Source organism: Rhinolophus sinicus, linkage group LG02 (assembly GCF_036562045.2).
Source record: "Rhinolophus sinicus isolate RSC01 linkage group LG02, ASM3656204v1, whole genome shotgun sequence".
Classification (NCBI taxonomy): Eukaryota; Metazoa; Chordata; class Mammalia; order Chiroptera; family Rhinolophidae; genus Rhinolophus; species Rhinolophus sinicus.
Window position 1 is genome coordinate 33,492,183 of NC_133752.1, and position 14,103 is coordinate 33,506,285.

The 14,103-nt window shown below is 32.3% G+C and overlaps 1 protein-coding gene across 1 annotated transcript in view; it reads left to right on the forward strand.

The window, feature by feature from the left end:
* TACR3 (tachykinin receptor 3) overlaps window positions 1–14,103 on the forward strand; it is a 55,361-nt gene that overhangs the window by 23,151 nt on the left and 18,107 nt on the right. Inside the window, exon 3 of the mRNA XM_019738891.2 lies at window positions 796–946. Coding sequence (XP_019594450.2) covers window positions 796–946 — 151 coding nt within the window. The remainder of the gene's footprint in view (window positions 1–795; window positions 947–14,103) is intronic.

The window sequence follows — 14,103 nt, forward strand, 5'->3', positions numbered from 1 at the left end:
AGACAGTGGAAGCCATCCAAAATTTATACACATTCTAATTGGGCTGTTATATCATTGGTTGCCATCCTATTCCTGTCTAATTGTATCCTTATAATTTAGACTGAAAGCTATGAAATCCTAAAATTTAGCTTGATAATTTATAGTATCATGACTTTGGTGTGACTAACAAGTCTGTATGTTATTTACCAAGTTAATAATGGAATCAAATGTGCCATGGCTTTGGAAAAAATGCATGTAAATATCTTTATCTGATTTTTAAAACCATAGTCAAATAGCTTATGAATCCAATGCGGTTCACAGTATCTGGTAACATTTTTTTGTTGTTGTTTTTGTTTGGATAAGAAAACATTTATTTCAAATATGACTGATGTTACAGGGATATATGCAGTAGTTTTACATAGGAGAAACTATGTCAGTTCATTAGTTTTTCTGTCCCATCTCTTTTCCTCTGATGAGACATTTAATTAGGTTAGCTCAACAATTACCACGCAGAGGAAAGTCGTTCAGCCTGAACCTCTAGGCAAGGAGGGGGCCATGTGTAGTTTAAAAGAGCACTGCAGCTCAACCATGGTTTTCAGGTATAAAGTAAAGATTGACAAAGATCAACTGGTAACATTTGGACAACTGTAGGTGACAATAACAGGCTATTTTGATAGATTTGTTAAATGAGGACTTACAGAAAATGTAGAAATAGTCTTTGGAGTTTTCAATTACGATTTACAATGGAATGAATTCAAAGTCTCACTATTTCCTCCCAATATGCTCCTCAGCAAGTGTTTTTCTTATTTCTTGCAGTTACCACATTATTGTCATCATACTGGTGTACTGTTTCCCATTGCTCATCATGGGCATCACATATACCATTGTTGGAATCAATCTTTGGGGAGGAGAAATCCCAGGAGACACCTGTGACAAGTATCATGAGCAGCTAAAGGCTAAAAGAAAGGTACTGTTCCATATAATTTACCAGCATTTGTGTAACTTGTGGCACATCAGAGGGAAAACAATCCTACTTATGTCATTTTAAAATAACATGATTCAATGCTTTCCATCAATTTTATCTTTTACTTCTTTTTTGTCTCCTATAAGACACTGACCATTTGCAGTATCAGTCTGTGATAGATTAGTTACTTCCTTACAGAAAGACTTCTCATTATCTTTTGCTAAGTTTTCTCAATTATTTCACCAGAAACTTCTGAAACTCACATTATAAATAGAGTCCCAGTTCACTGTATTTCTATAGTTCTACCTATCTTTGCCCTTTATTGAGCAGAATACTTCTGATGTACTCTATAACCTTCCAAAAGCTTCTGTTATCCCAAAGAATGGCATATCTCTCAGGATATGCCACTTCCTTCCCCACACCCCTCACCCTTCTTCCACTCTCCCCACATCTAGTTTCTGCACAGCCATCGTATGTCTGATTAAAAGATGAGAGTTGCATTAATACTCTTCTACTACTTATTGGGCGACATTATAAAGCTTATTCCTGAACATTCACATTAAACAAGAAAACCTCTAAAATTACTATATTGACATTTAATACAATTTTTAAATTAAGATTCTTTTTCTGACTCATTCTGTAACTGAGTGAGATTTTTGATAAATTTGTGGAGTTAAAAGGAATCTTAGAGTCATCTATCCCATCTTCCTCTCTCCAGTTGATGTGAACCTAAAACAAATTGGAGAGGATTTTCCAAAGATAAAAGAGTCATACTAATTATACCAATTATTACTTATTCCATTTATGGTTCATTTATTTGTGTAGAACTCTTACCAACTACATGGACACTTCCCTTAAAAACCATTCAACAATTTTAAAACCACTTACCTACAAATATGTAACAATTATCAATCAGGTTTTAAAAATCTAATATAGAAAACGGGTTCCATTTTAATACTAATATATTTTTCCTCTGTTATTGACAAATAATGGTAGAGAAGACTTACATTCTATTAACAATTTATCATGATCTCTAGTATTTGAAAACAAAAAGTAAGCATGATCTTTTTCATATCAATTTACTCATTCCAGCCTATAAGATATATAATTTCATTTTATTTCTCTTTCAAAAAAAAAAAAAAAAAAACTTACCTTAAAAATGAACTGCACAACCAACCAAACCATGCCTTCAGCACCTAAAAAAGAATCCTAAAACTAAGAGAAATTCAATAACATGGTCATCGTAAATAAACAGTTTCTCTGTCTCTTTTGTAATTTCAACACTCATTTTGTAACATTTTGCTCAGATTGCAAAGGTACTCTTTGGGGGGATGTTGTTATTTTTTTTTATAACTATATTTTAGGTATCATCACATTAAGTAACTGATGTGTTGTTCTATGTACTTCAGAATAATTTCTGTCTTGGTATTACCCACTGAGTTTCCTGTCTTTTGTTTCTTTCTTATTAGCTTAGGCATTTTTCCTTTTCCTTCTTTTTTTTTTAAACATTTTTTCCCTGTTCACTCCTAGACAAATTAAAATAAATTCAGTAATTGTACATTATAGTTATCTTTTCTCCATACACGTGTAATATTTTTCTAGCAAGAAATGAAAATTCAATCTGAGTGTTCCTTTTTATTTTTTAGTTGACTCCCAGTGAGAACAAAAGGAAAAAAATATTTCTGCCTTTGCCTCTATATAGCTGATAAGAATAAGGCATAAATATTTTTTATTTATTTCATTACTCTACAATTTCAAAGTATAAATATTAATTCAAACTGAGAGTGTGACCCTGCTAGAATATTTCAAAAAAGTAAGACATTTAAAATTTCTAGTCCATATTTCTTTCTCTCAGATTGTATTCTGGGCTGAAATAATAGAAAATGACATTCATACCATGGACTTCTCATAATAAATTGCCATGTCCTTGGATATCTTTCATATTCACTTATTAGTATGACTATCAGTATCTTTGAAGAACATATATTTGGTCCAAAAATTGTTAATTTCAAAATACAGCTAGCTGTTCCCTTCATTTCTTTTTTTTTTTTTTTTATCTAAAATTAAAATGTTGTCTGATGTGGTTTGGAATACAGTTATTTTTAGTAACCATGCTATATTCATATTTTAATATGACTACTTAGGTCAAAGACATAAAATTCTACCCTGGATGGGCCATTTAATTAAATGCTGTCGCGTAGATAATGAATTTTTGATATTACAGATTGGACTTCAGAAATAAAATAATAGCGTATTGGTTAAAATAGTTCAAATTCATCAACTGTGGGGATAAACAACTCTATAAACACCCTGAGCCAGCTTCCTAGTAATAAAAGAATTGTGAAGTTGATCGAGTCCCCAAATACACGTGAACAAGAATAAATAAAAATTTAAGAAACTTTAGTCAAATCACTGAAAAGATCATTGCAATTATTGAGAAGCATGGCTTCCATTTCTCTTTCTCTCACAATCTTTCAGAATTGTGCTTCATTTCAAACATTGTAGATTAAATTCTTTGAAGAACAGCAAATAGAAATAAATTACATGTCTAAGTTATATATAACCTAGCATGTCTAAAAAGTAAATACCTAACTGTTGGATCACTTAGGATTAACCACCCCCACTTGATTGTTACATATCTCCTGCCTAAGTTTACATAGAGTTTGAAAATAATACCAGTGGTTCTAGCCAGCACCAGATAAAAAGACTAAATATTATTCATGAGAAATAAGTTAATACCTCTAAAAATATTTCCTTATTATTAAAATTGGAGTGTTGAACCTAAAAATAAGTATTAAAATTCAATGGTCCAAGCAGTTTACTAATCTCTAGGAGTCAATCTGTAGGGTTGACCAACATTTGAGTCACATGTATAGAACTAGTCTTTCAAAAAAATGTTAGTAAGCACATTAACAAACTCTTTCTTATATAATGTATTTTCTAATTTCAAAGCACTTTGTATACCTCATAACACAACCAACGATATCCTCAGTTTATAGTAAATGTTCTAGGTTTTAAAATCCTGCATGTAGTATATCCATTGGTTTTAAACATGTCTATTTAAATATGAATATTGAAATAATAATGTCTCTTTAATATAACAAAGTAGTTAAGAATCCCTACATTTTAAATAATAGTATCCTCAGATAGTAGCAAAATATGAAATACCAATGTCACACAATCGCCAAAGTTTTGGCTAAGGTTAGTTCTATTTTTGAGTGGTAATTGGTTAATATTCTTGCCAAAGATCTCCTTAAGGAAATGTGTACAGACTACTGTAGGATTGATTTAAAATATATTTGCAGTTTGAAAAATCTATACCAGAATAACATATATGACCAGAACCTAAAATTTCATGAATCACATACTTTACTGTTATTCTGGATTAAAATTAAATGCAGTGTAAAGAGAAAATGAATAGAGGGTACTAATAGAGCTAATATTTAGAATTTTTTCTTGTAAAATAAATCAAATGTGTACTTTAATTTTTTGCAGTCTTTCCAATATCATCCTGTTTCCTTAAGGAGCTAGAAGAAAGACAACCACAGATAACTGGCTCACAAAACGTTGTAATGCTTACCCGAGTTAGAGCCTTGTCTATCTATAACTATATCCGTAGAGCTACAATTTGAACTCATTCTCTTTGGAAACAGAGAAGATTTGCTATCCACCTCTCCTAATAGCCTCATAAAAATTAAGAGTATTTTCTTGGCAATTTGGGTAAAAGAAAAAATGGTGCCATTCTCCTACAAATATTAAAATTCTTGTTAACAACAAAAATATATCCCAAAATATATGTGTTAGTCCATTGGCATCTTGGAATTATTGTCTAGAGCATAAATGCTAGAAGTTCAGTGATTAGCAAGACAGAAAGAAAATAAATTATACCAATTAATGGATGTATGAGTTGGACATAAAACATAGCTAGTATTTTAAATGACTATAATTATTAAATTCATCTATAAGAAAAGTAAATTAGGGCTATATAGAGAATGGGAACAATGAGAATAATTATATCAATTCATTCATCAAGGGTTATTTATCAAAAGTTTGTATTGTGGAAATACCATAGACAAAGTTGGTCTGATATCAGGAAAAACATTTGCAGTTTTGTGATATTCTTAAAAATCAGGTCAAGAAAACTGGAATCATTGTAAATTGTATTAATGTTGATTGAACACTCACACTCTACTTGTACTGACAAAGAGAATGAGGCTCCAGATGGAGGGTTCGGGGGATATGCCACAAACTCTTATGTCAGTATGAGCTTGTTCAAAGTGACCAAGATAAGTAAGTCTATAGATACAGACAGAATATTAGATGACTGAATTAGAAACCAGAAACACCAAAGAAAATAAATTACATTAATTAATAGACATGTAGGAGTTGGACATAAAACATAGCTAATATTTTAAATGATTATAATTATTAAACTCATCTGTAAGAAAAGTAAATTGGGGCTAGATAGAGAATGAAAACAGTGTCACACACATGATAGGCTGTATGTGCTATAGGGTCTTGATCAAATGGTTGACTAGAAAGAATGGGGTCTTGGATATCAATAATCTGTATTCTAGTTCTCGCCCTCTCTAGGTGTGATCTTAGACATATCTCTTTAACTTTCTTAGGTCCTGTTTACTGGAAACTGTGGAGGTTTAAAGAAGGACCTTTGGAATTAAAATTCTATAGTTCCAATGCCTAGCACCATGTCTTTTATATAGCTGACACTTAATTCAAGTTATTTCCTCTTTCCCTTGCCATATTTTTTTTTACTTTTGTCAATATAGAGAACCTAAAATTGAATGCTGAACTTATGTACAGACATTTATATCTGACTCTCATTTTATTTTTTAATTAATCAAGAATTTGTATTTAAGACAGCTGTAGATTTTATCAATATTTATAGTTAAGAAAAATTACATTAATGGTAAAATTAATTTCCAAGTGGCCTAAAGTTTCTTGTTTTTTTTATGCATTAGTTTAGCAAGAAATATAAAAGGCAAATTCCTGTGACAATATTTACCCAAAATAACTATAACAACTCAACCACAAGGAGGGAAAAAAGTTATTTTCAATTTTTCAGATTTAGCCTATTAACCTCATACCCTTGGAGAATATTCATTAAAAGAGGTGAATCAAGAATTTGATAGCACATTTCCTTCCTTCTCTGTGTTTTAATTTACATGATCTTTTAAGCTATTAATCTGAATTTTTGCTTAACGGTTGTCTTTGTTAGCCACTCAGCTGTAGCTAATAAAGGAACACGATACGTACACATTTTTCTCTATGAGAGCTCATTGTCCCATATCAGCAGTGGTAAGTGTTCAGAATAATTGGGAATCTGCTGAAATGCTGGCTTTGTGAATGAAGTAGAATTTTTCTGTCTGACACTTTCCCCAGAACCAATTTCTTTATCTCTATGTACTTCACTTACTCTGTTGCATTTAACGAAACCTTGATATTATCCATATAACTTAGATGTTTAATATTAATACATTATGTAGATGTAATAGCTTGTATATACTGCAGTGTGATTTACCCACCTCTGTGTCTCTCCCTCATTTCCATGTCTCCATGACACATTTCCACTTATTTCCATGCATCTTTCCTCAATAATTTGTCATCTTATTATTTATATTATTAATCATGAAACCATATATCCTTTTGAAATTATCTTCATATTTTAACATACATATATATCTCATGTATTTACTTTCTTTTAAAAATGTATATTATCATCTAGGTATAAAACCAACATTTTAGTAGTAAATTTTCTAGAGAAATGAAAGTCAAGAACTATAAAATATCTTCCTAAGTTTCTGTCATGTATCACAATCTATTTCCTCAATAAGGAAAATAAATATTATAAGCAATTTTATATAAAAGTTCATGATTATTTACCAACTATTTTTCATTCAGGTATTTTGAGGAAAGTGTATATTTTGGCAGATAAATCAATGGACACCATTAGAACATATCTGTTTTTTATATTTCTGAAATTACATAAATACAGAGGGTGCAAAAAATGTATACACATTTTAAGAAAGGAAAACTATTAAAATTGTAATACTCAATATATACCAATAACAAAAGATGAATCCAAGTCATGTTTGACTTCTGCAATTACAAAAGATGCTCAAAGTGGTTACCATCAGCATCCAGACACTTCTAATGATAGCAAACTACTGCTTGAGCAACGTTGACCAACAATTTTTTGGGATCCCCGGCATTTTAACCCATCAGGATATAATGAAAACTTATCCAGTTGGGTCTTTAAAAGCTTCATTGTCTTAAAGGAAAAGAACTAAATCAAAACAAAGTCAAAAATACCTGAGATTTATGATAAATATGAGTAACACTTCTAATTAAAACACTGAAGCTTAAAGAAAACTAACAGATCTTTGTTCCCTCTCACTAACTTCCACCCCACTCCCTGGAATAAACTTGCACTCAGGAGTACCTCCTACCTCTGAACTTTTCATCGACTGCAAATCCCACTTGCTTTAAACTCTTTGATTAAATCTTCTCCCTGCTGCGTGTGCGTGTGTGTGTGTGTGTGTGTGTGTGTGTGTGTGTGTGTGAGACAGTGGGTGGGAAACATTTTGAAACATCTAGAAACATTTCTATATGTTTCTTAATGTCTTTCCAGTAGTATTGGAAAAGTGGAAGTGTTTATTCTTTTTTTAAAAAAGATTAGAAAAGATAGCACTTTAGAAGAAAATACCTGCAGTTCTTGAGTGACTTCAGTGCTTGACAATCACCTGAAATGGTTTCTGTATGGATTACCCTTTAATATTTCTCATTCCACGATCACAGGTGCAGGAAATATTGGAACCAGGTTCCAGCATCATGGATTTCTGACAGGAAAATGAAGCATAACATATGAAATCTATAACGAGTACTACAATTCTCAGTATTTCAGGAAACACTCACACACACAAGAATAGTATCAATTATTGTAGACTGTATAAAATTACTAAATGCGTATGTTAGATTGCACCAAACTCTTCTAGTGTTTTTATAATATGTTTGTGTGTTATTAAATCTTAGATCCATCTGAAGTTCATTTATTTAAGTTGTGGGAAGAGACTCCAGTTTTGTCTTCTATATGCTTCTTGTTTTACCTATCACCATTTACTGAGTAACCTATCTTTTCCAACACTAACTTAAAATCTCACAATTGTCACATTCTAAACTCTCAAATGTTTTTGAGACTCAGTCAATATTTTCTATTCCGTGTATAAAATCTATCTGGCTGTTCACGCATTATCACCACACTGATTAAATTAATGAAGTTTATAATGTATTTTAATATCTGTCAGGGCAACTGTCCACCCTTATTTACTCTTAATTTTTTCCAGAATTTTCTTAGATATTCTTACTTGTTATCTTGCACAGCTATCTGAGCCTCAGAAAGGTTACAATCCCTATAAAATGAAATGAAAAAACTAATGCATTCTTACATGCTGGTATAGAGATTAAATGAAGCAATACATGTCAAGTACTTCAAAAGTGCATAGCACATAGAACTGATCTCAGTAAATGGTACCTATTACTTCAGGCAATTTATTGTGAATATATATACCAGTATTGTGAAGATCAGAAAGCATCATGTGGTTAAAAAATGAAGAGTTATAAAACTGTCCATTTATCCTTTTAAACATAGTATTGACCTACATTTTATAGTGAGTCATAGTTTGCAAATAACTTCCACATATATATTACTTACTTCTCACAATATCTATGTGAATTTTTCTTATTTTACAGAAAAAAGAAACTGAGTCCCAAATTTACAAAATTAATAAGTAGCAGAACTTGGATGTGAATCCTGGACAAAAGATCTTAGGGTTCTTTTCCATTAGAGAACTAGTTCAATGGACCAGGTTTTGGAATGACATTTTATGTCTGAGTATTTGTATTATACAGGTGCTTTCTCATATATTGTCTGTGCTGATCTTCACAATATCACTGGGAAATAAGCCTGGGGGAATTTTTTTTTTTTTTCCATTTAACAAATTAGGAAAGTGAAGCTCTGGGAAGGTGCAAGTTGCCCAAACTCCTACAGCTGGTAATTGTGCAAGAGAAGTCCATTTGGTCCCGTGGAATGCAAGACAACCATTCTTTCCATTACACTGAACTGCAGAGAACTAGCAGCTACCCTTAGCCAATCTCTTACCCATTAAATTTTCCTGCCCATTATTCCATTGTATATCCTGACTTACTCTAGAATAGTGCTGTCCATTAGAAATTTCTGCAGTAATGTACGTGGTCCATTCCCAAATGTCCAATGTGGTAGCCATTAGTTATATGGAGCTAAATATTGAAATACAATTTCTTTTCTTGAAAATGTTTGATGAGGGTTAATCAAGATAATGTGTGTGTTAAAGTTTGTCATACCTAATGCTGGTAAGTATAAATTCCAGTCTGCACTTATTTTTGTTTCTTTGTGAGACAAAAATAAACCTAATTATAATCAGTAATAATAAGAATAATGCTCGTGATAGCTCTATAAAAGCAACTGGCATGTATTGTGCTTGTTAAAATGCTAGATACTTGATCCGTGTTCTTTAAATAGATTCGCCAGTTGAATTCTGACAAGCACAGCAGGAAGGCACTATTGTTATACAGATGAAGAGTCACTAAATGGGTTAAGTAACTGCCTAGTCTATTGAATGATAGTGTTAGGATTTGAACCCAGAAAGTCTGATTCTAGAGAACGTGTTCTTAATCTCTATAATATACTGGTCATGTCTATACTTTGCTCAAGGATGGGGGTCAAGAAGTAAATAAGATAAAGTAATTTCTTACTTATTTTTTTATTTGTTTAATTACCAGTAGTACAATTGAATTATATTATTGTATTATTTTTTTAATCTATTCTGAGTTTAAAGGCTTTTGTATATTAAATTAACCAAGATAGACAACATTTTTTTTAAAGATTATTATTTTTTTAACTTTTATTTATTTAATGGTGTTTATCCAAGACCCATCAGCTTCAAGTCAAGTAGGTGTTTCAATCTAGTGGTGGAGGGCACAGCTCACAGTGGCCCATGTGGGGATCGAACTGCAACCTTGTTGTTAAGAGCACCGCGCTCTAACCAACTGAGCTATCCAACCTTCCAACAGACAACATTTTTATTTTTAAGGAAAAATTATTTTCCAATACCAGTGGTCAACTTAAAATGCATTTTTAGTACCAGCAATCAACTTAAAAATTAATTTTCAAAAAATGATTTATCAGTAAACTGGGAGTGCATGTCATTACCAAAGTGTGGAGAAATCTATTTTAGATATGTAAAAATATGCACTGATATACAATCTGTTTTTGATTATTTAAAAAATTTTACAGAAAAAGGAAATCAGCTTAATATATAGCTTTGTTTTGTTTTAGTTCAAATGAGCTTTTTTTTAACATTCTAAAGCTCCTTTTAATACCTACTGAATGAATGTATTAAATACAGAAATCCCCTTAACTATTTTCCATAGTTAATATAACACCCTAAAGTATACTGATACTAATTTTTTTACCACAACTAAAACAATTCCACAATAATTATATTGCCATTGCTAAATAGCAGTAGACAGATATAAATATAATTGTTTCTTGTATTTAGAGAAAAATCTAGATTTGTAAAGCCAAATGAGCACAACATTTTTCATGTGCCTGACAGAGAAACAGAGACAGCATTATCTTGTTTGAATCATCATTTTTCTCTGGGCTCAATTTTATTTGTAAAATTAGAAGATTGAACTAGATTACCTCTGAATTGTCTTCCAACTGTAAATTTCCATGATAGAGATTCATCAGATATTTATTCAACATCTAATGTGTACCAGGCATTGTGCACAAGTAGTTTTATTTCAGCCTTATAAAATCCTATAAAATAGGATATATTTCAGGTCAGGAGTATTAGTGGGTCAAGCTCATAGGATATTTTCTAATGGGTTCTATACAGCTGATTTTGGTTAGAGCCAAAGTTTTCCCTCATACCTTTAACCCCATAACAATTAACCAGTTGTCCATATTATATTGTTGTCTACAAGTGATGGATTCTGCAGGTGTAGGAATGGAAAAACCCAAATTTAAGGTCAGTTCAGCACGGAGCCCCTTCCACTCAACAATAAAATTTATTCTTCCTGTAATTTGTAAGACTTCAGTTCTTATACTTCCTCCTCCCTAGTCTCAGACACCCTTCCACCTCCTTCTTCTCCTACCCCTAGTCCTATCTAGTTAGGGGTGTTGGGAGGGCAACATTTCCCCTTTAAGCGTCTTGCATTCTTATGGCTGAACTAATAATAAAATCAACAGGACGGATTAACAGGAGAAAAACGAGTTAATCAAACGAGTATAGGTGATGATAAAACTGATATTCAGAGAGTGACAAAACAGCAGGCAGATTTTATATCTTTTTACACAAAGAAACCATAAGTTGACAGGACAAAGAAATTTAGGTTTGGGTGATCATTAATGAGGAATCTGAGCAAAGTTTGGACTTAGATAGTAAATTAGTAAAAAAGTAACAAGGTTTGTTTATACAGGCTTCTTGGCCCTGAATTCTCTAACTCTGGTGATAAGGTTGTCTCTCTTAGTCTTTAGGTGCAGGAAGGGTGACACCTTTCACAGGTGACACTTATTTTCTGTATTCAGGGAGACAAAGGAGGGTTAAGGTGTCTTTGTACAGGCTGCTATTCAAGCAACTATGGTTTAAAATAATCAATATGCCAAAGTGGCATATTTGGGGGTGGTCTACCCTGGACCCCAACAGTGGAGAGAAAAAATATGTGTTCTGACATATGTGTAGGCAAATGTTTCATAGGACTACTCATGGAACAGAAAACAGGAAAGACAATCACAGGAAACATTAATATTTAGAGTATCTACATATAATGCAATGTTATGTTGTTTATATAAGTAGTTCTGTGTCCATTTCCTATATAAAAATGTATACATATAGATAACAGATATGCATATAAAATATACATAATACTTTTATACCTCACAGCAGCAATACACTAGATGGTGAGGAAATGGAGCCATAATGGAGTTTGAAAGCAGCTCAGAATCTATGGTGAAAAATTTCCCACTTCTATGACACTTTATAGCACACAGTCTATATATTATTTTATTTTAAACTCACAATAATGGTCTGAGATAAATAAGAAAGGTATTATCTTACTTTAGAGATACATTGGCAAGCAAGTTGAAGCTAGAGAAGGTAAAGGAGTCAATATGAAAAACTTAAAATAATTATCAGCGTATGATGACTGATTAGATATGAACACTGAGGGAGAAGAAATGAAAACTTCTACTTAATGATGCAATTGCTGAAAAAATATGGACACTACTGACAGGAAATAGAGAGCCTGTGAGAAAGTAAAGCAATTCTGATGAAGAAGATTAATTCATTTTAGGAGAATACATTAAGGTGGAAATGGTCTGGATGTAGCTGGAGGTATGTTCCAGCAAAGGGAACACTTACTTATGCTGATGAAGATGACAACTAATGTTAGTACTGCAGGAAACATTTCACACTTCTGTTATCTATGACCACAGGTTTATATGAACCTATTCTGTACTCTGGTTAGAATTTTACTTAAGAAAATTCTATCACACCCTCTGAATGACATAACAGTGAATATAGGCACAATACTTACTGGGTATCATTAACACAAATTCCTCTGCTCACTTCTCAATGTTCTTTCCTCCCACTCTTCACACTGCCAACCTCCTGGAACCCAAATCAGAGGGGCTGAGAAAAATTATTTTGCCCGAACTGCCAGTTTCTATTTATATTTATTTCATTAATTCTGCGTTTTATTATTTCTAATTTCATAACAAGATTTTCAAGCAATGCAGAAAAATCATTGATAGCATTGTTCCTCTCTACTGGAGGTTGCCAGTTAATAACAGGTTAATAAAAATAATAAAATATCCTTTGAAAAAGATGAGTTCCTAACTGACAATTCATGCAGCTATTTTTGTGTGCTCAAAAAAGAGTGCATGCCACCTGTCCTCTTCTATTCCTGTTTCATTTTGCATCCTATTTATATGGCCTGTGTTAATAATTATGGGTAATCTTTTAGCTTCTGACCATTTGTCAACAGGAGATGCATTTGTAGCTGTTCATTCAGCACCATGATTGATTGATGCTGACTCATATTTACATACTTTCTCCAGTTTCTATTTTGAAAGACCCCATTTGTTCAAAAAGAGCCAACTTAGGGATCTGTGCCCCAAAAAAATACAGCAAAACAATTAACCCTAGGACAAGGAGCTTAAAAAAATACCTGGCTATTTTTTAAATGATTCAACTAAAGACAGAAATCATCTCATTTAAATTCATAGTAAATAAGCTACCGTGGACCTCTGTTACTTTGTTCACTTAGAAACAAGGGGTCATTAGAATGATAAAATATGCATTTTCTTCCGAAGATACTTTCTTCCAGATGCTCCATGTTTCATTATTTAATTATTTTTAGTTATAATAAGGCCATACGCCTAAGCATTGTTAGTCATGTGTTGTCTCATTTAGTAACCTCATTAACACTCTACGGTATTATTGTACTTATTTAATTAATGATGTAACCAAGGCTTAGAGAGTTTAACTTGATTTTAAAATTCGTGTCAAGTAAGAGGAGGAATGTGGTTTGGATGCCAAGCTGCCTTCTTGCAACCCGTTCTTGGTCCGCTTCTCTGCTCCAGAAAGACCACGTACCCACAATTTTTCAAGACACATTTAACACTCTTCCTACAATTCAAACTGTAGCACTGTTCTTATAATTCAAATAATTTTAAACTTGTATTAGGTTAGTGCAAAAGTAATTGCAGTTTAAAAGGTTTAAAAGAATTGCAAAAACCGCAATTACTTTTGCACCAACCTAATAAATCCCTACCTACTTCTATTACCCCTTCATTGAAGAAAATATCCTTCATCTACCCAATTTCACTCTCCCTTAAGTCAATAGAGCTTATAAATAGAAAAGTAATGTTTTCTTTCACATCGTGTTACACAAACCTTTTATGTATGTGATTCTAATTACTGGCTCTAAGTCTTTTCAGATATCTTTTCATTTTTATTTCGTTTCTGAAAAGATTTCAGAGATATTTTCCTCTACTACTTTGCTTAGGTAGTCAATCACAAAAGGACTGTGAGTGTCTG